We start from the raw sequence: 27,503 nt of genomic DNA on the forward strand, positions 1-27,503 counted from the left end.
TCTGTCTTCTATCAACCTTCTACCTTGGTTTTCTACATGGAGTGAAATAACTTATGTTGGGAGCGAAGTAACTCATTTGATGGAGCGATCTAACTCTTGGTTGGAGCGATCCAACTGGGAGCAATCTAACCATGGTGCGATCTAACCGTTATCCTCTGTGAAATATCTATGGTTTCAGCTGCGCATGATAGCAAACAATTACGGTAAGAAGCATTTTAATGTCAGTTATTTACCACTGATTTAAGACGCCATAAAATTCTAAAGGGTCTCAATGGGTTTAACCGACAGCCATGTAACGGCCAAAAAAATTTATAAGCGTTCAGCTAAAAATTGTCAAATTTTAACCATTAGTTGTACAAAAATTTAACATCAAAAAATAATTTCTGTTAATTGCTTGTTGCCATATTTCAGTCATTCGATTAATACCTTCAAAAGTAAGACAAGTGATGCAGTTATTTTCAAGCAAATTACCGATCAATTCCGTCCATTTTTTTTACAGTTGCTATTTTTGTCTTCGATCATGCAAATCACACTCGCACGAAAATGAAAAGCTCATGAGTACAACGGGCCATTTTTCACGCATAGATAGCTTACTGTTTAAAGACAGAAGCTTTATTTGTACTCTCAATCTGATCGATCTCGTGATGCAAATCCAACCGTTCCAAAAAGGATGAACACTTAAGCCTGACGTTTCCCGTTAAACAGAGTAAAATGTTTCATTTTTCATCCTTACTTTTAAAAGTGTGACGTATCAAACCGAAATACAGTCACCTATTTTTTTTTAGCATTTTTGGCTTCGATCATGCAAATCACATCCGCTAGAAAGTGGAAAGTTCAAGGAGACAAGGAGTCGATTATCACGCACATATAGCTTACCGTTTAAAGAAAGAAACTTAGGTTGTACTGTGACCGATCTTGTGATGAAAATCAAATCTTTCAAAGAGGTCAACACTAAAGCCTGATGTTTCCTATTAAAAAAAGAATGACACTTTTCATTTTTCATGTTCAATTACATCACTAGTGATAAAAATTGCGACGTAAAAAACCGAAATACTGAGGACCTACTTAATGAGTGATAGGACCGGACGGGAATTAATATTTGGCACGGGGTCATAACCTACGGACCGAGCGCAGCGAAGTCCTTGCTTCATGAACGAGAGCCAAACCAAACTCACATCAGTAAGCATTTTATCATATAACCACTAGCTGTTCAAAATTTCAACCTAAATAGGACGCGATAGACGGGCATACGAACATTATGCAATTGAAACTTTTCGTTTTTATTTCGATTAGCCCAGAGAGGGGAAGGGAATAACCTCAAACAAAAATGATCTGGATTCCCAAAAGAGAAAAGAGAGCGGAAGTTCGGAAGGTTTAGAAAAGTCCCGAGTTTAATTCGTTATTTTTGTTATTTCATTTCAGAGCATCAGCCATATAGTCAACATCTTGGTAAGTGCGATTGAAAATCTTTTCTTGTCACTCGGTTTTTATCAGCTTTAGTTATTTAATAGCTGTAGAGAGGTAAGGCACTAATGGCAAAGCTCAGTAACGGCTATTTCGATCCTTGTGTTTGCAATATGTAGTTATGTCTCATTTCGAACGTAGCCCTTCATTAAAGCAGCGCGCGGTTGATGGGGCGATTTAATAGCCACCACAATTCAATAAATTCGTTCTACTGCGACTTTTTCAAATCTCTGTTTTTTTATACCGTATAATTTATCCTCATTAACTAAGGTTATTGAGTGTCGTTCAATTTGAGAAATTGATGATCATAAAACTAAAATCAGACCTCTATTTATGCTGTGAACTGTCCCTCGCTGAAGGAAATCCGTGGTGCTTCATTACGTGGTTTTCCAGTGGTTAAGATCTGCACTAGCTATTAACTTGACTTTGTTTCAGGAGAGTTCAACAAACGATTTAGAGATCGCGATAGATTAGAGTTGAATTTCCGTTTCCTACTTGTACACAAGCGTTTCATGGTCGAGATACTCTTTACTTAAATCTTTGGTTACCCGCGGTCGGTTCTACGGTACATATATATTCCTTAGGCCGTAATCTGTTTCTTTCTCTGTTAAAGCGCCAGTCTCGCATAAGAAGATAAGTCATGACGCTGCGCGTTCACGAAGAGATGTTTTAATTTTCTTAGAGAAACTGAAACGTACTTAAATTCACTGTAATTTCATACATAGAAAAATTGAACGGATGCTTCATATCTCCACCATTCAATTGCTTTCTTCAAACCTTTATGTTTCCATACAAGATATTTCAATCTCATTAGCTATGCTTGTTCTGCATTGTTTAATTCGAGAAACTGATGGTCTCCACAATCACGTGATCAAAAACTAAAATCAATCCTATATTAAGACATATTCATAATGCGTACCGTCCTTCACTGATGTCACTGAGAGGATATTCGCAGTGTTACAGTTCGTGGTTTTGCAGTGTGCATAATTTTTATTAGTAATTCACATGACCTTGTTCACTTTTTGTGAAAGTACCAAGATCTGGCATATGAAAAGAGGGCAGTCTATGACACCGCGTGCTCACTAAGGAAAATGTTATAATTCTCTGTGAGGAACTGGAAGAAGTGTAAGTGATCACTGCGCTTACTTTTCAGATGCAAGCAGTTTATAACGCCCAGCCGTTAAATTGGTTGAGAAGTATTGTTAAGCTTTCAAATGAACTCAAACAACATTCGCTCCAAAATCTGAATATTTTGTCATTGCTATTTCACAAACACATTATTAAATGCCTGTATAAATGTGGGAGAAGGAAGATCACAATCTTTTTATTTCCATTACATCATCACGTTACTGGTAAAATGACAACAAAAACGTTTCTCTATCTCTTCAACGGTCAAAAACGTGCAGAACAGTATTACGTCTTTAACATTAGTCAAGATGTTTTTAGGGAAAGAGTGCCGACCGTTTTTCACTGTTTTTGTCGTTTCACTTTCATAAGTATCAGCTGGGATATCGATAATTTTGTATTGTTTTTTAGGGTAGCTTTACCTTAGGTTAACTTTGACCTTACGGTTACTTGTGGTATGAGTAACTTTTTAACCGCAAAGGCTAAAAATGATTGCTAATTTATCGTGTCCTGAGAATATTAGCAAGTTGTATGTAGACAAACAAGAGACTGAAGGGAAAAAGTTTTTTAGTTTCCTCATCCAAAAGTTCTGTTTGGATGATTATGAACACGTTAGATTAAAGTTCCTTATTCCCAATAATGTCCTACAACGTAAATGTAGTCCAGTCCATTTCCCCCACCTCTCTCCTCTTCCTAAAAGAAATATGTTAAACTGTTAACTATGACTATTGTTTATTACTGAAAGTCAAGCTACCTCCTCTCTCTGATGTCATCTGCTTTTTGCCATATTTCAGTCACTGTATGAATACTTTCAAACGGTAAGACAAGTGATGTAGTTATTTTCGAGCAAATTACCAGCCCATTCCGTCCGTTTTTTTTTATGTATTATAACAGTTGCTATTTGTGTGTTCGTTCATGCAAATAATACTCGCACGAAAATGAAAAGTTTTTTTTATTGCAACGGGCCATTTTTCACGCACAGATAGCTAACCGTTTGAGGACAGAAGCTTTATTTGTACTCTCGATCTGATCGATCTCGTGATGCAAATCTAACCGTCCCAAAATTAAAGGGATGAACACTTAAGCTTGACGTTTCCCGTTAAACAGAGTAAAATGTTTCATTTTTCATCCTTAGTTATAAAAGCGTGACGTGCCAAACCGGAATACAGTCATTTGGTTTTTTTTAGCATTTTTGGCTTCGATCATACAAATAACACCCGCTAGAAAGTGGAAAGTTCAATAAGACATGGTGTCATCATTAGTGATAAAAATTTTGACGCACAAAACCGAAATACTGTGTGCTTATTGATTGAAAGGTAGGGCCGGACGAGAACTAATACTTGGCTCGGTGTCATGACCTACGGACCGAGCGAAGCGAAGTCCTTGCTTCATGAACTAGGGCCAAACCAAACTCACATCAATAAGCATTTTATCATATGACCACTTACTGTTCAAAATTTCAACCTAAATGGGACGCGATATACGGGCATACGAACACGAAAAAATTATGCAATTAAAAGTTTTCGTTTTCATTTCGATTGGCCCAGAGGGGGGAAGGGAATAACCTCAAACACAAGTGATCTGGATTCCCAAAGCACGGAGAGAGCGGAAGTTCGGAGGGTTGAGAAAAGTCCAAAGTGTAATTCGTTATTTTTGTTGTTTCATTTTCAAAGCATCAGCCACATTGTCAACATCTTGGTAAGTGCGATTGAAAATCTTTTCTTGTCACTCGCTTTTTATCAGCTTTAGTTATTTAGTAAGGCACTAATTAATGGCAAAGGCCATTAACGGCTTTTTCGATCGTTTGCAATATGTAGTTGTGTCTCGTTTGAAGAGTTAGCCCTTTATTAAACCGGTTGATGGCGCGATTGAATCACCACCATAGTGCAATAAATTCGTTTTACGGCGACTTTTTCAAATCTCTGTGGCTTTATACCGTATAATTTATCTTCATTGACTAAAGTTATTGAGTATCATTCAATTTGAGAAATTGAAGAGAAGATCATAAAACTAAAGTCAAACCTCTATTTATGCTGTGGACTGTCCCTCGCTAAAGCAAATCCGTGGTGCTTCATTACTTGGTTTTCCAGTGGTTACGATCTGCATTAGCTATTAACTTGACTTTGTTTCAGGAGAGTTCAACGAACGATTTAGAGATCGCGATAGATTCGAGTTGAATTTCCGTTTTCTACTTGTACACAAGCGTTTCATGGTCGAGATACACTTCACTAAAATCTTTGGTTACTTGCGGTGGGTTCTACGGTACATATTTTTCTAAGGCCGTAATCTGTTTCTTTGTCTGTTAAAGCACCAGTCTCGCATAAGAAGATAAGCCATGACACTGCGCCCTCACGAAGAGAGATGTTTTAATTTTCTTAGAGAAACTGAAACGTACTTAAATTCACTGTAATTGCACACATAGTAAAAGTGTACTTTTCCCTTGAACGAATGCTTCATATCTCCACCGTTAAACTGCTTTCTTTAAACCTTTATGGTTTTATTCAATATATTTCAACCTCATTAGCTATGTTTGTTAAGCATTGCTTAATTTGAGAAACTGATGGTCTCCACAATCACGTGATCAAAAACTAAAATCAATCCTACATTAAGACATATTCGTAATGCGTACTGTCCTTTACTGATGTCACTGAGAGGATATTCGCAGTGTTACAGTTCGTGGTTTTGCAGTGTGCATAATTTTCATGAGTAATTCACGTGACCTTGTTCGCTTTTTGGGGAATTACCAAGATCTCGCATAAGAAAAGAGGTCAGTCTAGGACACCGCGTGCTCACGGAGGAAGATGTTATAATTCTCTGTGAGGAACTGGAGGAAGTGTAACTGACCACTGCGCTTACTTCCTAGGTGCAAGTAGTTTACGTAGCCCAGCCGTTAAATTGGTTGAGAAGCTTTGTTAGGCTTTCAAATGAACTCAAACAACATTCGCTCCAAAATCTAAATATTTTGTCATTGCTATTTCACAAACTCATAATTATATGCCTGTATAAATATAGGAGGAGGGACATCGCAATCTTTTGACCTCCATCACGTCATCAGGTTACTAGTAAAATGACAACAAAAACGTTTCTCTATCTCTTAAACGATCAAAAACGTGCAGAACAGTATTGCGTGTTTTGAACATTAGTCAAGATGTTTTTAAGGGAAGAGCGCCGACTCTTTTTCATCGTTTTTGCCGTTTCACTTTCGTAAGTACAAGCTGTGACATCGACAATTTTTTACTGTTTTTTAGGGTAACTTTACCGTAACTTAACTTTAACCTTGCGGTTACTTGTGGTATGGGTAACTTTTTAATCGCAAAGGCTAAAAAGATTGCTAATTTGTCCTGTCCTGACCTGTTGTCCAAAAATTGCCACCGGAGTGAAATGAATTCGTCGTAAAGCTTTGTGACCTCACAAATTGTTTATCATTCTCATAAGCCATGAATAGATTCATTTTCAGTGAGATTCATCTGATAAGTAAGCTTGTTACTTGGTAATAGCCTGCGACAACAATATTTTGCTACAACTCATGGAATGATGTTAACCGTTAGTTGTAAAATGGCCAAAATTTTAACCTTTAGCCGTAAAAGTTATTACCCTATTGAGACCCTCCTAAAATGAATGCTGTTTTGTTAAAAATTTTTCCTGTACCTATCAAGTCATGTAATATTGTGCAAAAATCGCAAGCGAAGTGAATGAATTTGTTTAAAGCGACTTCATTAAACATTTGTGGTTTCACATCTTACCACTCTTCCTCATCGACTATGAAAAGGTTCGTTCCCAGCGACATTGGTATGTGAAGTAGGACCATTACCTGGTGATAAACTGCTAAAACAATCGTTTCGAATGTTGTCATGTTGCACAATGCCGGTCAGGAAAATTTCTAGAACGCTTTAGTACTAAGGTGTATCTTTCTTGTCGGGCTAAGATTGTTAACTCTTAAAACTCACTAAATACTAGTTTGAGTCAGTATTCAATACATGGTCACCACTGATCACCACAAAAAAAAAAAACCAAAACTAAGAAAAGGGAAACTAGATATTATGCTGATAACTATTTCTTGCCTGCTTCTTTGAATATTCGCGGTGAAAAATGATTGATTTGCCTGTGGCTGAATTTACATTTCTTTTCTGTGTTTTTTTTATGAAAGTGGAAGAGTAAATTCTGAGGGGACTTTCGTTTTCCAGTAATATTATCCTGGTCTAATTGTCCACATACTCAATAAAAGCACCCCGCAATCGCTGAAAATATTAGCAAGTTGTATGTAGACAAACAAGAGAATGAGGGGAAAAAGTTTTTGAGTTTCCTCACGTGATGAGTAAATCCAGAAGTTCTGTTTGGAACATAAAAAGCGAGATCAAAGTTACTTTTTCCCAATAATGTCTACACCTGAATGAGTCAGTGAGTAAGTAGGCGGGTGGTACATTGACAAATCGGAGTCCTTGTAAAAACCTGTTTCTATACTTCGCTTAGCTGCGAGTTAAGAACATTAGTTCAAAATCAAAGTTCAAATGCCGGCCATCAGACAAACTTGGTGAATTAGATTTCTATCAAAATGTCAGCTAAATGTTTACGAACAAACGATTTAAGGTGTTAAAAAAGAAACAATCGTAAAGAATGGTTTTAATATTTAAAAATTAAAGGTAAAAGCAGCGGGAAATGCCGTTGCGAGTTTTCAGGAGAGCGCCTTCTGAATGCGAGGATCCTAAAACGTAAATGTAGTCCAGTCCATTTCCCCCACCTCTCTCCTCTTCCTAAAAGAAATATGTTAAACTGTTAACTATAACTATTGTTTATTACTGAAAGTAAAGCTATCTCCTCTCTCTGATGTCATCTGCTTTTTGCCATATTTCAGTCACTGTATGAATACTTTCAAACGGTAAGACAAGTGATGTAGTTATTTTCGAGCAAATTACCGATACATTCCGTCCGTTTTTTTTATGTATTATAACAGTTGCAATTGTTGTCTTCGATCATGCAAAGAAAATGAAAAGTTCATGAGTACAACGGGCCATTTTTCACACACAGTTAGCTTACTGTTTAAAGACAGAAGCTTTTGTTGTACTCTCGATCTGATCGATCTCGTGATGCAAATCCAACCGTTCCAAAAGGGATGAACACTGAGGCCTGACGTTTCCCGTTAAACAGAGTAAAATGTTTCATTTTTCATCCTTGGTTATAAAAGTGTGACGTGCCCAACCGAAATACAGTCATTTGGTTTTTTTAGCATTTTTGGCTTCGATCATACAAATCCCACCCGCTAGAAAGTGGAAAGTTCACGAAGACAAGGAATCGATTATCACGCAAATATAGCTTACCGTTTAAAGAAAGAAACTTAGGTTGAACTGTGATCGATCTTGTGATGAAAATCAAATCTTTCAAAGAGGTCAACACTAAAGCCCGACGTTCCCTGTTAAAAAAAAGAGTAAAAAAGAATAACACTTTTTATTTTTCATGTTCAATTAATCATCAGTGGTTAAAATTGTGACGTACAAAACCGAAATACTGTGTACTTATTGATTGAGTGGTAGGGCCGAACGGGAACTAATACTTGGCTCGGTGTCATGACTTAGGGACAGAGCGCAGCGAAGTCCTTGTTTCATCAACGAGAGCCAAACCAAACTCGCATCAATAAGCGTTTTATCATATGATCACTAACTGTTCAAAATTTCAACCTAAATAGAACGCGATAGACGGGCATACTAACACACCGAAAAAATTATGCAATTGAAACTTTTCGTTTTCATTTCGATTAGCCCAGAGTGGGGAAGGGAATAACCCCAAACACAAGTGATCTGGATACCCAAAACACACAGAGAGTGGAAGATCGGAAGATTGAGAAAAGTCCCGAGTGTAATTCGTTATTTTTGTTGTTTCATTTTCAAAGCATCAGCTACATTGTCAACATCTCGGTAAGTGCGATTGAAAATCTTTTCTTGTCACTCGCTTTTTACCAGCTTTAGTTATTTAGTAACTGTAGAGAGGTAAGGCACTAATGGCAAAGCCCAGTAACGGCTTTTTCGATCCTTGCGTTTGCAATATGTAGTTATGTCTCATTTCGAGCGTTAGCCCTTCATTAAAGCAGCGCGCGGCTGATGGCGCGATTGAATCGCCACCACAATGCAGTAAATTCGTTCTACGGCGACTTTTACAAATCTCTGTGGCTTTATACCGTATAATTTATCCTCATTAACTAAGGTTATTGAGTGTCGTTCAATTTGAAAATTAATGATAATGGAACAAAAATCAGACCTCTATTTATGGTGTGAACTGTCCCTCGCTGAAGGAAATCCGTGGTGCTTCATTGCGTGTTTTTACAGTGGCTATGATCTGCATTAGCTATTAACTTGACTTTGTTTCAGGAGAGTTCAACGAACGATTTAGAGATCGCGATAGATTCGAATGGAATTTCCGTTTTCTACTTGTACACAAGTGTTTCATGGTGGAGATACTCTTCACTTAAATCTTTGGGTACCCTCAACCGGTTCTACGTTGAAGCGCCAGTCTCGCATAAGAAGATAAGCCATGACACTGCGCGCTCACAAAGAGAGATGTTTCAATTTTCTTAGAGAAACTGAAACGTACTTAAATTCATTGTAATTGCATACTTAGTAAAAACATACTTTTCCCTTGAACGAATGTTTCATATCTCCACCATTAAATTGCTTTCTTCAAACCTTTATGGTTTTATACAATATATTTCAACCTCATTAGCTATGTTTGTCAAGCAATGTTTAATTGGAGAAACTGATGGTCTCTACAATCACGTGATCAAAAACTAAAATCAATCCTATATTAAGACATATTCATAATGCGTACTGTCCTTTACAGATGTCAGGGGTTAATCGCAGTGTTACAGTTCGTTGTTTTCCAGTGTCCATAATTTTCATTAGTAATTCACGTTACCTTGTTCACTTTTTGTGAGGGTACCAAGGTCGAATTAGAAGAGAGGTCAGTCTATGACACCGCGGGCTCATGAAGGAAGATGTTATAATTCTCTTTGTGGAACTGAGGGAAGTGTAAGTGATCACTGCGCTTACTTTTTAGATTCAACTTGTTTACGAAGGCCAGTCGTTAAATTGGTTGAGAGGTATTGCTAGGCTTTCAAATGAACTCAAACAACATTGGCTCTAAAATCTAAATTTTTCGTCATTGCTGTTTCACAAACTCATAATTAAATGCCTGTATAAATGTGGGAGAAGGGAGATCGCAATATTTTTACTTCCATCACGTCATCAGGTTACTGGTAAAATGACAACCAAAACGTTTCTCTATCTCTTAAACGGTCAAAAACATGTAGAACTGTATTGCGTGTTTTGAACATTAGTCAAGATTTTTTTAAGGGAAGAGCGCCGACTCTTTTTCACTGTTTTTTTCATTTCACTTTCGTAAGTAACAGCTGTGACATCAATAATTTTTTACTGTTTTTTAGGGTAACTTTACCGTAATTTAACATTAACCTTACGGTTACTTGTGGTATGAGTAATTTTCAAATCGCAAAGGCTAAAAATGATTACTAATTTGTCTTGTCCTGTCTTGGTACTATTAAGTCATGTCATGTTGTCCAAAAATTGCCACGGAAGTGCAATGAATTCGTCGAAAAGCTTTGTGGTCTCACAAATTGTCTATCTTTCTTATCAGCCATGAGTAGATTTGTTTTCAGCGACATTCATCTGGTAAGTAAGCTCGTTACTTGGTAATAGCCTGCGACAACAATATTTTGCTACAACTCCGCATGGAATGATGCTAACCGTTAGTCGTAAAATGGCCAAAATTTTAACTGTTAGCCGTAAAAGCCATTACTCCATTGAGACCCTCCTAAAATGAATGCTGTTTATTATGCAAAAATCGTAAGCGAAGTGAATGAATTTGTTTAAAAGCGACTTCGTTAAACCTGTTGAAATGTAATAACTGTCCTAAATGTAATACAGTCCTAAATGTAATAAAATTTGGTCCTAAATGTAATAAGCCTCTAATGCAATCCTTTAACTCCTTCAGTGCATTGTTGATATGGCGGACATCCACCTTGAGATGTTAAAGTGGCAGCTGTTGCACCTAAAAACCGCTGACCAGTATACATGTCACACTACGGGCTCGCTGATATCAATCGGCGTCCTTTTACTTGCTAGACATAAGAAATATCAGCAGTCGAAGTATGGTCCTTTGAGCGGTTTATTGATCGATTTGATAAAAAGCCTAAAGTAGGCTAGTGCTTGGCTAAAAGCTCAATAGGATGGAATCGATTGGTACGTAATCATTAGGACTTTTTGGAAAAGAAATTGACTACAATTGATGATGAACTAGCATGTTGTTGTTGATGTTATCGTTCGTGTTAAGGTCTTTAGTAGTGATGCACCATTTTAGAGCAGTCTGAATGATTTCGCTGTGTCACATGTTAATCCAAAAGAAAAGTATTATTATCAATAGTGTTACTGAAATTTTGCACATCAATGTTATTCAGTGTCAATAGATTTTAATGAAGCATTTGAGTTCATTTTAAAGAATGACTATCTTGATTTATTCAATTTTGAGCCTGGGATATTACATTTCTAGCCCTCTATGGCTTTACTCCACCTCAGTAATCAGTTCATGTACCATATGACTATAAGTGGAAACTGTTGAGCTTTCTTTTTTCATTCATTTATTTATCTATTCATTTTCTCCTCTCACGGCGGGGAGAAGAGATGAAGACAAAAAATGAAATATAAACTTGAGATCAACGGTTCGGGAACTGATGAACCCGTCATAAGGGGCTAAAGGAAAAAAAATGAATGGTTTATAAGACCATCAGCTGACCATTATGTGTTGAATGTTGTAGATCAATGGTTCAATTTGACTCTTGCGTGGAAAAAAGGCAACATGTCGAGACCTGTGATCGTGAAATGGGATCATATATGATCGGTCAGTAGATATCTTTCTCTGTAAGTCACTTTATCATATGGCTAGCAGCGCGCGGGCAAGATGAAGTAAATCCTGTGTTCTGATTGGCTACCTGAGCGAGCATGATGGGCCCATCCACGCCCGCTTGGGATTCCCCCTATTGACCCCACGCAAAAAACTTACAAAGTTCGTAACTTTTGGACAATGTCGGCATATACATAGAAAAAATAAACGACCCTCTTGGGTTCATTGTGTTGCAAACACAGTTGGCTTTCACTATCGGCTCTCGAAATAAACAAGCCATTCTTAATTCTTATCAAAGCGAAATCTTTTGTTATACAATAAATCCTTTAATGATTAAGCCAAGAGAATACAAACTCTCTTGACCAAGCTTGTTCGGTCAAGATGACTGGATATTAGCCTCGTTCTTTTTCTACCTTTTTTATGGACCGAGACTTCGTCTCAGTCCATAAAAACGCAAAAAAAAAGAAAAGAACTCGGCCAATATCCAGCCATTTTGACCTCACGCTTGGTCAATAACGCTTATTAATATGTTTTATGCAGACCCATACAAATCTGGCAAGGGAAGACAGTACAAAAAATGCACTTCCGAGCCCGGAATTTGTCTAACGTATAGGTCAGTGGACTTCCTTTTCCTTGTAATTTGGTTCATGAAGTGTTAACTTCAGCACTGATTACACAAGTATATCGTCAAAATCTGTTACACTTAATTGAGAGTGTGAGCCCATGATATAAAGAGAGCTATTGATCAGCGTTCTCATTGCTTTTGCGTCCCTCAATTTGATGCCAAAAGCACATCAGTATAAGGTTTTGAAACCAATGCTTCTCAACCTACGTCTTTAGCAAATAAAGAGACCCTGATTAATATCAGCGAGTCCACAATATGCCATGAATATTGATCAGAGGATTCTTTGGTGCAACAGCTGTCACTTTAATATCTCAATGTTAGCGCAGTTAAACGATTGCATTGGAGGCTTATTACATTTAGGACCGAACGTTATTACATTTAGGGCTTCATTACATTTAGGACCAAATGTTATGACATTTAGGACTTTATTACATTTAGGACAGTTATTACATTTAGGACTTCAACAAAACCCTTGTGGCTTCACATCTTACCAATCATCCTCATCGGTTATGAAAAGGTTCGTTTTCAGTGACATTGGTATGATATGTAAGCTCATTACTTGGTAATAAAAGCAGATATTATACTGATGAACGTTCCTTGCTTGCTTCTTTGAATACTCGCGATGAAAAATGATTGATTTGCATGTGGCTGAATACAAAATTTTCTTTTTTATGAAAGTAAAATACTAAGTTATGAGGGTGCTTTGTTTTCCAATGATATTATCATTGTCTAATTGTCAAGCTACGCAATAAAAGCGCTCCGCAATCGCTGAAAATATTAACGAGTTGCCTGTGGAGAGATAGGAAACTGAGGGGAAAAAGTTTGCGAGTTTCTTCACGTGATTAGTAAATCCAAAAGTTCTGTTTCGATAAAAAAAAACGAGATCAAGTGTACTTATTCCCAACAGCGTCTACACCTGAGTGAGTGAGTGAGTGAGTGAGTGAACATTTACATATCAACCTTTCCACAAAAATCCATTTCTACGCTTTGCGTAGCCACAAGTTAACAACATAATATCACATCGTAGTTAACTGCCGGTCATCAGGGAAACTTTCGTGAGTTAGACTGCTATAATTAGAATTTTAGCGAGAGTTTTACAAAGGTTTTAAGATGTTAAAGAAAGGAACAGACTCCGGTTAAAGAATGGTTTCAAAATCTAACTGAATATATAAACCATCAAGATGTTTTGAAAGTTTGCGTTCTTACCTGAATAACAAAAGAGTCGCAGTTAAGGTTAGTCAAAGGCCGAGGTTTTGGAATAGAGGGAGAAGTCATGACTGTCTTTCATCCAAGTTTTTTCTGTTTTCTTTGTAAGTGAAAGTAGAATGATATCCAGCATTCTGTCATGTACTCGGTAAAAAGTAAACGTAAATTGTTAATTAGAGTAATTTTGCACGAGTAACATTTTAATTAATGGCAAAGCCTGCAATGAATCAGTCTTGTTCTCTCCGTTAAACTTTTTTCTGTGACTATTAGGTAGGGTAACGTTGTGCAAAATTCGCTACCGAAGTGAGATGGGTTCGTTACAAAGCGACCATGTCAAACCTTTGTGGTCTCACATCTTATCAATAATCCTCATCTGCTATGAAAATATTCGTTTTCAAGGACATTCGTTGGATAAATGCGCTCACTACTTGTAAAATGAACAATCTTCCTCTGATGGGTCATCTCAGCCGAACCTCTTTTTACTGAGTGTTTGCAATAGCAACTCCGCCTTCATGACATATGGCACGATGAATCCCAAAGATCGAAGATGGAATAAACAGCTGACACAATCCCTCTTCGTGTGTTGCTCTTTGATTCACTAGCTACAATATCTTCTCCACGACCACCCATGCAAACTTGTCTTCCTCTGTATTCCACTTGAGGCTAAGAGCACTCTCTGTTGGAAGTCATTCAAGCTCTACATTGACCACTGATCTGGCTCTTTCAGACTCTGGAATCACAGCCAGCACTTCTCTATCATTGCTATGCCACTTCCTCAAGCGAAAACCGCCTTTCTCTAACAACCTACGTAGTTGAATTTCTAAAATTGACTGCTTTTTCTGTGGTACTTGCTGACTTCATCATGTCATCTACTTACTTGTTGCGCTTCACTGTCGCTTCTACTTTTGCATCAAACCCCTCCTGATTCAACTGGTTTGTCTTCCTAAGACAGAAGGTAGCAACGCTTTGTGAAGATGTAGCACCAAATAGATGTTTCACCATTCGATACTCTTCCATTTCCTTTTTTCAGGTTCCCATTCGGCCACCATAAAAATATATTAAGATTTAAAAAATGTCACAATCTTTTCGGTCCACCAGAAATTGGCCAAACATTGCTTCTATGTCAGCAACTACTAGTGCTGTTTGTCCAAACTTTGCTGCACAATCATGAACCACCCTCACCTTGCCGGGCTTTAACAGATGCTTTACTGGGTAGTAAGGACGGTACCACGCTGGTTTATCTCTTGTGTTCAATTCTTCTTCAGGAACTCTTTCTACATGTCTTCTTTCTATAAAGTCGTTCACTGTCGTCCGATACCTCCTCAAAAATTCTTCATCCTTCATAAGACACCTCTTCAAAAACAGAGCTCTTCGCTCTGCCATCGCCGTGTTGTTGAGTTTGTACGGTGGGTCGTATCGCCAGGGCAACGAAACTTGAAAGTGTCCATCGACTTGCTGCAGAATCCCCTCCATAATCTTGAGAGCTCTCCTATCTTCGACTGATGCGCAAACTTTGGTATCTACTTCTGTGTTGTCAAAGTCTGTTTCCCATAGCCTTTCTAACTGCTAGTGTAATTCTTCATTGCGAATTTCGCATTCAGTTTTGCTGTCCAATAATATACTGAAGTCCTTCCGATGAGTCAATTTATCAGTGGATCGTGTTAAAGGACCTCGGTCTTCAGCATCATCATCTGATCGCTCATTAAATCTTCCACCTTTAATCATTAGAGTAGCACACACTTTCATCTTCCAAGTCGGGAAGATTGTCGTGAACAATAGGACCCTTTATGATACGAGACAAAGTCGGACGACTGCGCAGCGGGAGCCCGATTTGTTCATCACTTGTATGACTACAGACTCCACTCAGTCCTATTACCAATACATATATGATCATAATGAATTCAAATAAGTTACTTTGTTATCGTAGCTGATGAGAAACCGGGTACTTCCCGTTATGTTGGTGGTTGGTCTGCAGGAGAAGCCAAATTCGTTCCTTCTGCCAGATTACAAGGCAGGAGGAGAAGATAAACCAGTCGCGGTCAGTTATCGTTTAGGATGTACTGTAGTAGGTCCTGTTGGGTGCCCAAAGGATGGCCCAAATTGTTCAGCAAATTCTCACGTATCATAGACAGTCCTATTGTTCACGACAATGTTCCTAACTTGGAAGATGAAAGTGTGAGGGTGGTTCATGATTGTGCAGCAAAGTTTGGACAGACAGCACCAGTATGGTGGCTGAATGGGGACCTGACATCACGAGTATGATTACAGACTAAACTGGACGACATAAAACCCCATTACCAATTAATTATAAAAATTACAATTTTCGAGAAAAGAAGAACAGCCAGGTTATGAAAGAAAAGAAAAAAGATTTGCCCTAAAAGACTAACAAAGGAGGCGTAAACTGTTTGATTGGTTGATCATTTAAAACTGCAACTTTGAATGTGATTGACTCATTGAACTGTCCGATAACCAACGCTTTGGATAAAAAAAACTGTTCGATAACAACTTGGCAAGTGAATTAGTGGAACATGAGAATTTTTTTAAAACCAATCACAATCGAAGAAATTGCAATTTTTATACTTGATTATGGTAATTGGGCCGAGTGGAATCCAACTCGGTTTGTAATCATATGAGTGATTAAAAATTTCCGAAAAAAACAAATACATTTCGAACAAACATCTCAGGTAGAGACAATGTGTAAAGTAAAAAGTTACTCCATTTTTTTAATTCCCGCAGTTTTCTTTTTTCAGGATAAGTGGTTGTTGCTATGATCAGCTTGTTAGCTGAGCGGACTTGGTATGATGCTGCTTCAATTGTCGGATTACAGGTGTCCGGTTACAGCCAACTGTACGATTACACTGTCCGATTACAACTGTACAGAATGATTAGTGAAAAATAACGCAGATAATGCACCTATCACATTTGAGGAAATTGTAATGGTTATAATCAATAATGTAACCAGACATGTTATGATCACTTTGATTTGAACGCCATACGATAAATCCAAAATAAATCTCTTAAGATTTTTTCGTTCTATTTCTGACTAATTCATGGTTAAATGCCACCATAAATAGAATACGAGGGAATTACAATTTCTATTAGTTCCCTCACGTTATCAGACAAACTTCTCAAGTGTTATTTTAATCAAGACTGAAATGCCAACAAAAAAGGTTTCGTTTATTTTAAAAGATGATAAACGAACAGAATCATAGTGAATGGTTTTAATATCTTAGCATGCCCTCACGGTGTTTGAAAAGTTTGTGTTTCAATCCATTACTTAAAAAAAGTTACGGTAAGGGTTGGCTGGCTGACTGAACAGTTTGGAATGTTGGGAAAAGTCCCGACTCTCATTATTTTTGCCGTTTTACTTTCGAAGTATTAGCCAAGAGAGGATACCCAAAACAGAAGTGACCTGGATACCCAAAAAATCTGTGACAGCGTAGGTTTCGGAATGTTGGGAATACTCAATTTTTTTGTTTCAAAAGCATTACCTACATAGTGAACTCTTGGTAATTACGATTAAAGAACTTTTATAGGTACTCGGGTTTTATCACCTATAGTACTGTTATTTAGTCACTCTAAGGAAGTAAGGCTCTAATGGGAAAGCCTTATGAATGTTTGCAGATCACGTTGTGTACAATCGAAATTGCAGAAACTGATGGTTTTGACAATTACGCTATTAATTTGTTTTAAAAAAGCAAATCTATTTACTCCATTTCTGATGTCATAGGATAATCGCGGTGTAAGAGCTCGTGGTTTTCGAATCATTAGTTATTAAATTGACCTCGTTTACTTTTTGTGAAAGCGCCCAATTCTTGCGTAAGAAGATAATTCAGCCTATAATACTGAGAGCTCACGAAGAAAGATAATGTATGTTCTGTGAGGAAAAATACAACAAAATACTTTTTTAGTCTTGTCCTGTCCTGTGACTATTAAGTCATGTTATGTTGTGCAAAAATCGCCGCCGGATGAAATGAATTCGTCCCAAAGCCGGAGTTCGTCAAACCTCTGTGGCTTCACATCTTGTTCATCATTCTCATTAGCTAAGGATAGATTCGTTTTCAGTGACATTCATCTGCTAAGTAAGCTCGTTACTTGGTAATAGCTTGCTACAACAATATTTTCGAATGTTCCATGCCATATTGCAGAATGTCGTGAAATCTTCCATGCAGTCATGGTAAAGGTTACCTCCCCTGTTAGCCTAAGAATTGAAACGCTTAAAACTCAAGTGCATTGAGCTTAAACCCAACAGGCTTTATTGTAAATAGGTTCAGACGGTCGATAGAAATGCAGATGGATTCCATAGGCGCGAACATTTGCTCGAATTGGCATCCAGGCTGGCGCGGACAACGCTTTCCCTACTGCGCTTGCGCATTAGAGTATCAATCGCATTAATGATAATTTACATTTGTAACAATGACGGCTGCAAGGGAAAGTATCCCAAAACGATACTCCGACGAGGTCTTTTCAACCGGACTTTTATTCAGATGAAGACAAGAACAAAATCCAACGACTATTAACTTTATCCTGTCGTTGTGACAGCCGTAGACCAAGTCACAAAGCGAGTCGAAATTCACTACGTTGGAATCCTTGGAATCTTTGGAATCTTTTTATGTGATACTTGCAGCTTCTCTCTGTGTCGTCGAGCTTTTACTCAAGTTTCTGTCGCTTGGTAATTTCATTCTCCAAAGATTCTTTTAGCGCTCTTGATTTTCCTTTTCAATAAAGTAATTATTAAGCTCATGATAAAATAACTTGACAGAATAAGTTTGGTTGCGCCATTTGTCAGTGGGCCTCATGACACCGAAACCTCCACTTTTCTTCTTTGCTCGCTTTAGCTCAGCACACATGGTCCCAATCTTTTTCCTTAAGGCATTTGTTATTCGATTGTAGACGATGATGCCTCTAATACCCGTTTGTTGCAAGATTTTCTCCACAACTGCAGCGAAGGTAGATTCGCCACTTCCTTCTCCATTCTCCTTAACAATTGTGTAGAGAAGATAGCTAAAAAATTGATAAACACGACCGGTATCAGACCTATTCGAGACTTGCTAGCAACAAAATTTTAGCATTATATGAAATTCCGTATCTCTGAGAACAAAGGGAAAAATCAAATCGCTCAATTTATTTATGATACTACTGACTTGTTAATAATGCATGTGAACGAAGGTAACGAGTGGCCCTCTGATCTTTCTCCCGCGGCTTTTACGGATCCACAGAAGTAAAACCAGTGAGAGTGCTCCAACTTGAGCGGCCATTTGACCTATCTAAATCGGTCGCAAACTAGACGAATTAGATACCAAAATAAAGGAAATGTCTCGCTCCATTGGAATGTGGCGGTAAAATTGGGGAGTACTATATCACGGGCGACGAGCGGAGGAAGAAGAATAGACCGAAATACGACTGGTCAGCGGGGAAACAAATTTAATAATTCATATAGAGACATATCAATTGTTGTTACAGAAAACAAAAGGTGTTATAAAACAGAAATGTTAACAGTATACTTCGCTAATTAAAATATTTAGCGATTTTTCAAAAGTGTTGATGACACATATATCTTTTACTGCTGTATTAAACAATGGAGGCATCGGAAAAGGCATTGGTGGCATTCGGAAAAGCACCAAGAAGAATTATATTTACGTTTTGTAACTTGCAAAAAGAATCGTGTTGTAAAGCCAAAATGTTACCAGGTTATACTTCGCTACTCAAAAATTTAAGCAATTTTCCACACGCTTTGACTGGAACAATATTTTTACTGCTATATTAACCAACGGAAGCATCGGGAAAGCATCGGTGACACAAGTAAAGGCATCAAAAAGAATGATATTTACGATATGTAACTTGTTTTATGACAAAAAAAGTATCTTGACTTGTTTAAGGCATTAATCACAGTTGGTTTGCTTTTCACTTGAATTTTGCAATCTCGACTTTCGATTCCGGAAAAATGAAAAGCTGAGCAACGCTAAAAAAATTTCGTTCTAGATTTTTATATTTTTAAAGTCATTAATAAGTTTGTATCCACAGCCTTTAGATAAGAAATTTAAAATTTCCATCAGCTGTAGTTCTTTTAGTGATTATTATATATATTCAATCGCCTCACTTCACGTGAAAAACACTGAGCTTCGAGAAACGGCCAAGTTAAGGCTAATGAGTTTACCGTGCTTGAATATTTATAATCAGGGCCACTCGTTTAGGAGACCTTTTTTCAAAAGATCCAGACATTAAAATAATTCTGTTTTCCGTTCGATAGGCTTTTGTTAACAGTGAGTTTGATATGTTGATACTGCAGACCACTCTTTGCTAGTTTCTTTACGGAATATTGGCAATACGACATCATTGATTCCCCAAGATTATCAAATGCTCTAATAAATGGCTAACGCTCGAAATGTCAGCTTCAGAAACCCATTAAGATGGCCAATTTACATTGTCAATTTAGTTGGCAAAGCCCACCTAAGTTTCTTCAGAAACTTACCCCGTTGATTAATGTTGTTTATAGAAATTATGCATGGGGAAAGTTCTCATGGCAAAAATCAAGATAAATGCTGTTTTGTTTTATCTATGTCCTGTGATTTGTCATGTTGCGCAAAAATCACTATTTGAGTAAAATGAAAGGTGACAAACCGTTTTTCAAACCATGGTGACCTCAGATCTTGAAAATCATCCTCATCAGTTACATAAGGATTCGTTTTCAGCCATATACTTCAGATAGATAAGCTCATTACTTGGTGATAAACTGATAGGACAACGTTTTCAAATGTTCTCACAACGTTGTAGGTAAAGGTTTATCAATTCTTCTTGTTTTTTTTAAGAAACCCGCGACCTTTTAAAGCCCCCCGATTGATGGCGAGACCCCCCGACACACGACCATTAATCAAACTCAAGCATGCGTCATTTTTTTTACTTGATAAGATAAACAAACGAAACAGCTGGATCAAAAATCACTTAGAAAACAGTTGACTTTGACAGCGTGACAGTCACACAGTCCGTTTCGAAAAAACTGTACATGTCAAATTAATTTTTACAAGTTTCACCGAATGTGATCCGTTGATGTGCTCCAGTTGTACTTATATACGCCTCTTCTTCGCGTATTTTTAATTTTGTTTTAAGTCGATATTGTGAATTCTAACACTTTCAGTACAGTTTGTTTGTAGTGACTCATTATGAATCTAGATTATCGACTCATGTAGTATTTTTAGTTTTGTTACTGAAAATAATGTTCCCTGATAACAGGATGGAAATGGAAACCTAACAGCAGAAGCCATGATAGCTTTCATAAGCATCGCCTTACTTGTTGCCCTGTTTTTGCTCAACTCAGATCGCATTCAGAAAGCCATTGAGATATGCAGCGAATGTTTGATTTTGCTAAATAGAACCGATCAAAACAGCAAAGACCAATTTGATTCAGTATCGCTACAATTTTACAGCGACATCTACACAGTTCTTTTCAGCGCTTATCGTCATATCTCTGACTACATAAGTGCGGAAAGATACGGCAGGAAACTGTTTGTCTTATACAGCGAGTCTGGAATTATGCTTCATAACCTTGGCGAAAACCAAAAAGCGAAAGAGTATGTTGAGAGAGCCCTAGCCATTACAACCGAAATTGGCGACAGAAGCGGAGAAGCATCCTGTTACGGAAACCTTGGAGCGTTGCTTCAGTCGCTCGGGGAATGCGATAAGGCTAAGGAGTATCTCCAAAAAGCGCTTGTCATCAGAACTGAGATTGGCGATAGAAAAGGAGAAGCAAATGACTACGGAAACCAAGGTACTGTGTTTCTCTCGCTCGGCCAATACGACAAGGCTAAAGAGTATCTCCAAAAAGCGCTTGCCATCAGAACTGAAATTAGTGACAGAGAAGGAGAGGCAGCTGACTACGGAAACCTTGGTACTGCGTTTTTGTCGCTCGGCCAATACGACAAGGCTGAAGAGTATCTCCAAAAAGCGCTTGTCATCAGAACTGAAATTGGCGACAGAAAAGGAGAAGCATCTGACTACGGAAACTTGGGTACAATGTTTGTGTTGCTCGGGCAATACGACAAGGCTAAAGAGTATCTCCAGAAAGAGCTTGTCATTAGAACTGAAATTGGCGACAGAAAAGGAGAAGCAACTAATTATGGAAACCTAGGTTATTTGTGTGAGACGCTCGGGCAATACGACAAGGCTAAAGAGTATCTCCAGAAAGCACTTGTCATCACAACTGAAATTGGCGACAGGAAAGGGAAAGCATCATGTTATGGAAATCTAAGTACAGTGGTTTGGTCGCTCGGGCAATATGACAAGGCTAAAGAGTATCTCCAAAAAGCGCTTGTCATCAGAACTGAAATTGGCGATAGAAAAGGAGAAGCAGCTGATTACGGAAACCTAGGTTTTTTGTGCGAGACGCTCGGCCAATACGACAAGGCTAAAGAGTATCTCCAAAAAGCGCTTGCCATTAGAACTGAAATTGGCGACAGGAAAGGGAAAGCATCATGTTATGGAAAGCTAAGTACAGTGTTTCTGTCGCTCGGGCAATACGACAAGGCTAAAGAGTATCTCCAGAAAGCGCTTGCCATCACAACTGAAATTGGCGACAGGAAAGGGGAAGCATCATGTTATGGAAGCCTAAGTACAGTGTTTATGTCGCTCGGGCAATATGACAAGGCTAAAGAGTATCTCCAGAAAGCGCTGGTCATCCGAACTAAAATTGGCGATAGAAAAGGAGAAGCAACTGACTACGAAAACCTAGGTACTGTGTTTTTGTCGCTCAGGCAATACGACAAAGCTAAAGAGTATCTCCAGAAAGCGCTTGCCATCACAACTGAAATTGGCGACAGGAAAGGGAAAGCATCATGTTATGGAAGCCTAAGTACAGTGTTTCTGTCGCTCTGGCAATATGACAAGGCTAAAGAGTATTTCCAGAAAGCGCTGGTCATCCGAACTAAAATTGGCGATAGAAAAGGAGAAGCAACTGATTACAGAAACCTAGGTAATTTGTGTAAGTCGCTCGGCCAATACGATAAGGCTAAAGAGTATCTCCAAAAAGCGCTTGCCATTAGAACTGAAATTGGCGACAGAGAAGGAGAGGCAGCTGACTACGGAAACCTAGGTACTGTGTTTTTGTCGCTCAGGCAATACGACAAAGCTAAAGAGTATCTCCAGAAAGCGCTTGTTATCAGAACTGAAACTGGCGACAGAAGTGGGGAAGCATCATGTTGTAGAAACCTAGGTCCTGTGTTTCTGAGGCTCAGCCAATACGACAAGGCTAAAGATTATCTCCAGAAAGCACTTGTCATCACAACTGAAATTGGTGACAGAAAAGGGGAAGCATCATGTTATGGAAAACTAGGTACTGTATTTAAATCGCTCTGGCAATATGACAAGGCTAAAGAGTATCTCCAAAAAGCGCTTGTCATCACAACTGAAACTGGTGACAGAAAAGGGGAAGCATCATGTTATGGAAAACTAGGTACTGTGTTTAAGTCACTCGGGCAATATGACGAGGCTAAAGAGTATCTCCAAAAAGCGCTTGTAATCAGTACTGAAATTGGCGACAGAAATGGAGAAGGAACTGGCTACGGAAACCTGGGTACAATGTTTCTGTCGCTAGGCCAATACGACAAGGCTAAAGAGCATCACCAAAAAGCGCTTGCCATCATAACTGAAATTGGCGACAGAAAAGGAGAGGCAACTGGCTACGCAAACCTCGGTACTGTGTTTCTGTCGCTCAAGCAATACGACAAGGCTGAAGAGTTTCTCCGGAGGGCGCTTGTCATCAGAACTGAAATTGGCGACAGAAAAGGGGAAGCATCGTGTTATGGAAGCCTAGGTACTGTGTTTTTGCCGCTTGGGCATTACGACAAGGCTAAAGAATATCTCCAAAAAGCTCTTGTCATCAGAACTGAAATTGGTGATAAGGAAGGGGAAGCAGCAGATCTTGCAAACCTCGGAACTGTGTCTAGAACTGTTGGAGATTATGAAGTTTCGGAAGTATTCTTGGAGAAAGCTTTATCCATATCCAGAGATATTGGAGATAGAAAAAAAGAGTTCGAAATTCTTCAAAGTTACGCCATTTTGTATTTATTGCAAAATAAAAACAAAGATTCCCTTTCGTGTCTTCATCTGTGCATTGAAAAGTATGAGAAGCTGAGATATTTCTTGGGCGCCAATGATCAGTTCAAAACATCATTTCTGGAGGAATCAGGAATATTTCCCTACAAACTGCTTTGTAGTTTGCTTTGTGACACCGGAAATGCTCGGGATGCACTTTGTGTTGAGGAGTTGGGTCGAGCTAGAGGCCTATCAGACTTAATGGCAGAGAAGTACTCGGTTGAAACGCACATCTCTCCTAATCCACAATCTTGGTTTGGGATTGAGAACATTTTTGGAGAGAAAAATAACTTTACTTGTCTGTACATTTCTTATTTTTACAATCATCTGCATTTGTGGATCTTTAAAACAAGTGGAGTCCGTCACTATAGAAGGATATCACTAGAAGAGAATCTAGTTCAGGCTGGGTTGCCCAAAGATTTGTCTTTGAGTAAATTTTTCGATCACAATTTCCGGAGTCTTGGTATTTTGCCCACCAATGATTGTGAAGATCGGTCTTTAAATTTGGTAAAATTGCAACCTCTCTCCCCCGCACAAAAGAGCTCAGCAAGACTGCGACTCGTGGAGGAGGACGAGGATGAGGACGAGGATATGATCTATCTTCGTCTATCACAAAGTCTACCCTTGTGCTACAAAATGTTTATTGCTCCCGTATATAATGATTTACTTGAGGAACCTGAAGTCATCATCGTTCCTGATCGCAGTTTGTACAAAGTTCCCTTTGCTGCACTGAGTGAAAAGGAGGGAGCCCAATACCTGTCGGAGACTCATAGGATCCGTGTCATTCCCTCTTTGACAACACTCAAGATTATTCAAGATAGTCCAGAGGACTATCACAGCAACACTGGTGCCTTGATAATAGGCAACCCTAAGGTCGATTGGCTGCCGTCATTACCAGGTGCAAGAAAGGAAGCAGAGATGGTCGGAAGACTGGTGGGTGTTCCGCCTCTGGTAGAAGAGGAAGCAACGAAGCAGGCGGTACTTGAGCGAATATGTTCAGTGGGCCTGATTCATTTTGCTGCCCATGGTAACGCCGAAAGGGGAGAAATTGCCCTCTCCCCCATTCCTACTTCCAACAGTCGTAACGCTAACCTACCTCAGGAAGCGTACATGTTGACTATGGCTGATGTCTCACGAGTGAAAGTCAGAGCTAAACTGGTGGTCCTTAGCTGCTGTCACAGTGGAAGTGGTCAGATAAGAGCCGAGGGAATTATAGGAATTGCCCGTGCGTTCTTAGGATCCGGTGCTCGCTCTGTGTTGGTTGCGCTGTGGGCCATTTCAGACTCAGCAACAGAGCAGCTGATGAGTCGGTTTTACGAACACCTTGTCGAGGGGGAAAGTGCCAGTGAATCCCTTCATCAGGCCATGAAGTGGATGAGAAAAAACGGTCTTACCAAAGTGTCTGAGTGGGCTTCATTCACGCTGATTGGAGATGACGTGAGGTTTGAGTTTGGCGCGCGCAGGTGAGACTCAGTCCGAAAAGATATTTCACAAATTAATTAAGTTAGGTTGTGAAGGTGGCTTTGGTTTAGCGGTCGCTGACCGTCGGCTGAGATCCTTTGTTACCTTAACCATTTCCAACCTTGGCGCAACGCGGTCGTTTGTTTTTGTTTAGAACCACCGCTTTTGTTTAAATAGCGCCTCTAAAGGGGTCAGTTATTACAACATTGTCAGGTTGTCTCGAAAAAGTTTCTGCGATTTCTCCGATGAGTTTAGTGAGCTTGTCAAAATAATTATGTTTAAAACAGTTCTATACGTTTTAATCCGGTATAGAATCAGATTAATCCATTGATTTAGTAGATTCCGAGGTAGTAAACGCTTATGGATCGGTTGTTGCTAAAGAGGAACACGAAAATCCTTGCGAGCATTCCGAGGAAGGTGAAATGTTGATCCATCATGCTTTCATTCATACATCAATTTTTTTCATTGAAGTTTGCCATCCTTGTTAAATAGGAACAAGGGTCAGTTGAAGTTTCCTGCGCATGGAGAGGAGCTTGTGCTCGAAAGAGTGATCGAGGTTGTTGTCCATGCAAAGCAGCAAATAAGAATTGTTATGCAAACTGTCAGTGTCGCTGACGTTCCTGCAATGAAGTGACTAAACGTCCGGCAGCTGGACACGTCAATAATTGAACGTCAGGCAGTCCGATGTTTTTCCTTATTTCTCTTCGAAATCCAAAAAGATTTATACGAAAATTTTCTGCCTCTATTTACAATCTTCAAGCGCTTCCAGGCAGCCTAAAATTTAGAACTTGATGTTTCCCGCTAACCCTGTATACAGAGTACGAAACCACCCAAGCGCTTGACACAGAAACTTTTCAATGACACGGCTGGACACGGTCCTCAAATAACTCCATATTTCTCTTTGAAATATACTAATTTTCCTTAGAAAATATTCTAACTTCATTTACAATCCTCAAGCGCTTTTAGAAAGTGGAAAAATTCGAACGTTGTCCGTTTCGCCGACCCTGTACACAGAGTACGAAGAGGTTCAAGCGTGACACGTAGGAAATTTTCACCGGACACGGTCTTCGAATAACTAAACGTACGGCAGTCTGACATTTTTCCATATTTCTCTTTAAAAAATACCGATTTCTATTGGGAATTATTTTATCTTTATTAAGAATCCTAAAGCGCTTCTAGAAAGTTAAAAAATTCGAACGTTGTCCTTTTCGCCGACTCTGTTCACAAAGTACGAAGAGATCCGATCCGATAGTAACTGTTAAAAAAATTTTCTTCGGATTCTACCGGAAAAAATTCAAAATACTGTCAGGAAACTGTAAAATGACGAAAAGCAAATTCATTTACTATAAAACAGTTGACTGTATGTCCAGGATGGCTCTTGAGACAGACGACTTTGGAAGGTTTACAGTAATCTGGGAATTTCTTGTTACAGGAAATTGGGTCGAGGCGCGCGTTGCATCAAGGGTGAAAATTGGGTTTTTAACATCAAGGCTAGTCCAATACATCTATATACATATATATATATATATTTTTTTTCTTTTTTCTTTTCGGAGAGTTACTATCGACGCTCTCTGGTGTAAATATAGAATCTCGAAAGGGCCTTTCTGCCAATCACATACAAGTGCCATTTATATTTTTACATATTGAGCTTGGTAAAATAGCATTTTTTCCATATCCAAACTTTTAATTTAATTTTTTTAAAAAATTGTTGCTTTTTACTTTTTTACAGAAAAAGAGACCCCGACAGAGTTAATAATGAGAATCAATCGAAGGAAACAGAGCTAAAAGACTTTTAGATGGATAAATTGAATAGAAACAAGAAGAGAAAATACTCTATCCGGTATTTTTTCGAAATTATAAAAAAGATCTATCCCAAATAATAATAATAACAACAGTTTATTAAACTCTTTTGCAGTAACTTACTGAATTAACGAGTTATAATACAATGAAAACTTAATAAGATCAACTATGTATATTTCTGCATATGTATAGTAAAAATTATATACATAATAAGGGAAGGTCTAGTTCAATTTTGGTGCTTTCTTTTTCATTATTAAATGATCAGAGCGCGCCGTGATTGGTCAAAACGAGCTCATTATATTTCCATAAAGCACGCGCCTTACGTCACATGAGTGCACTGTTGAGATACAATCACGCAGTCTACGTCATCGGTACGAGCGCGCGCAATTTACGATTGAAGAATTTGTTCATTCTTAGCGTACGTATATCGAGTTATGGATGCACGCAGGAAGTTTGGAGAGCACAAAAAATGCGTAAGAGTAGCTCGAGGCGCAGCAGCAAGTCTAGCTTTTTGAGTGCTCTCCAAACTTCCCAAGTGCATCCATAACTCGATATACGCACAGCTAAAAGCATGAGCAAATTCTTTTATATCAGGGCAACAACAAGGATCTGCGCGAAGAAGCCTTTTATTGTGATAGAGAGCAAAATTCTCACAACGCACAAAAAAGTAAACAAACGTCCCTATTGGCTGGTCAAAAACACGCCACATTTTATACTTTGGTTTAAGCGAGAACTCTTGAGCCAGTTAACCGATAACAGTGAATGAAAAGCACAAAATCTACAGGGAAAATAGAGAAAATCAAAGCTAAATGAACTCAAGTGACACTAAAAAATG

The 27,503-nt window shown here is 38.6% G+C and overlaps 1 protein-coding gene across 4 annotated transcripts; it reads left to right on the forward strand.

Annotated features, from left to right (window-relative positions):
* The first annotated feature begins 1,085 nt into the window (after positions 1 to 1,085).
* LOC149036504 (uncharacterized) lies at positions 1,086 to 27,057 on the forward strand. 4 transcript variants are annotated; one of them, XM_089189275.1, is made up of 5 exons: positions 1,104 to 1,179; positions 1,423 to 1,449; positions 8,343 to 8,498; positions 20,552 to 24,870; positions 26,598 to 27,057. In XM_089189275.1, exons 1-5 carry the CDS (start codon positions 1,150 to 1,152, stop codon positions 26,662 to 26,664), a joined length of 4,599 nt encoding a protein of 1,532 aa, XP_089045401.1. In that variant the 5' UTR covers positions 1,104 to 1,149; the 3' UTR covers positions 26,665 to 27,057. The 4 variants fall into 4 exon arrangements, 2 of the variants coding, with proteins under 2 accessions (XP_089045401.1, XP_089045402.1); XR_016181603.1 differs by lacking the exons at positions 1,104 to 1,179; positions 1,423 to 1,449; positions 8,343 to 8,498; positions 20,552 to 24,870; positions 26,598 to 27,057 and adding exons at positions 8,509 to 9,605; positions 10,585 to 10,832; positions 11,405 to 11,487; positions 12,031 to 12,103; positions 16,072 to 16,357; XM_089189276.1 differs by lacking the exon at positions 8,343 to 8,498 and having other exon boundaries at positions 1,110 to 1,179.
* Positions 27,058 to 27,503: the final 446 nt, after the last annotated feature.

This window comes from Pocillopora damicornis, chromosome 12 (assembly GCF_964200805.1).
Source record: "Pocillopora damicornis chromosome 12, jaPocDami1.2, whole genome shotgun sequence".
In the NCBI taxonomy this organism is placed as follows: Eukaryota; Metazoa; Cnidaria; class Anthozoa; order Scleractinia; family Pocilloporidae; genus Pocillopora; species Pocillopora damicornis.

What these genes read in the sequence shown, in the direction of transcription:
- LOC149036504 (XM_089189275.1), top strand. Translation starts at nt 1,150, where the DNA reads ATGAACGAGAGCCAAACCAAACTCACATCA. An exon ending in GCCATATAGTCAACATCTTG is followed by an intron (nt 1,450 to 8,342) that starts GTAAGTGCGATT and finishes CATTTCGATTAG; the next exon opens with CCCAGAGTGGGGAAGGGAAT. An exon ending in TTTGAGTTTGGCGCGCGCAG is followed by an intron (nt 24,871 to 26,597) that starts GTGAGACTCAGT and finishes ACTTTTTTACAG; the next exon opens with AAAAAGAGACCCCGACAGAG.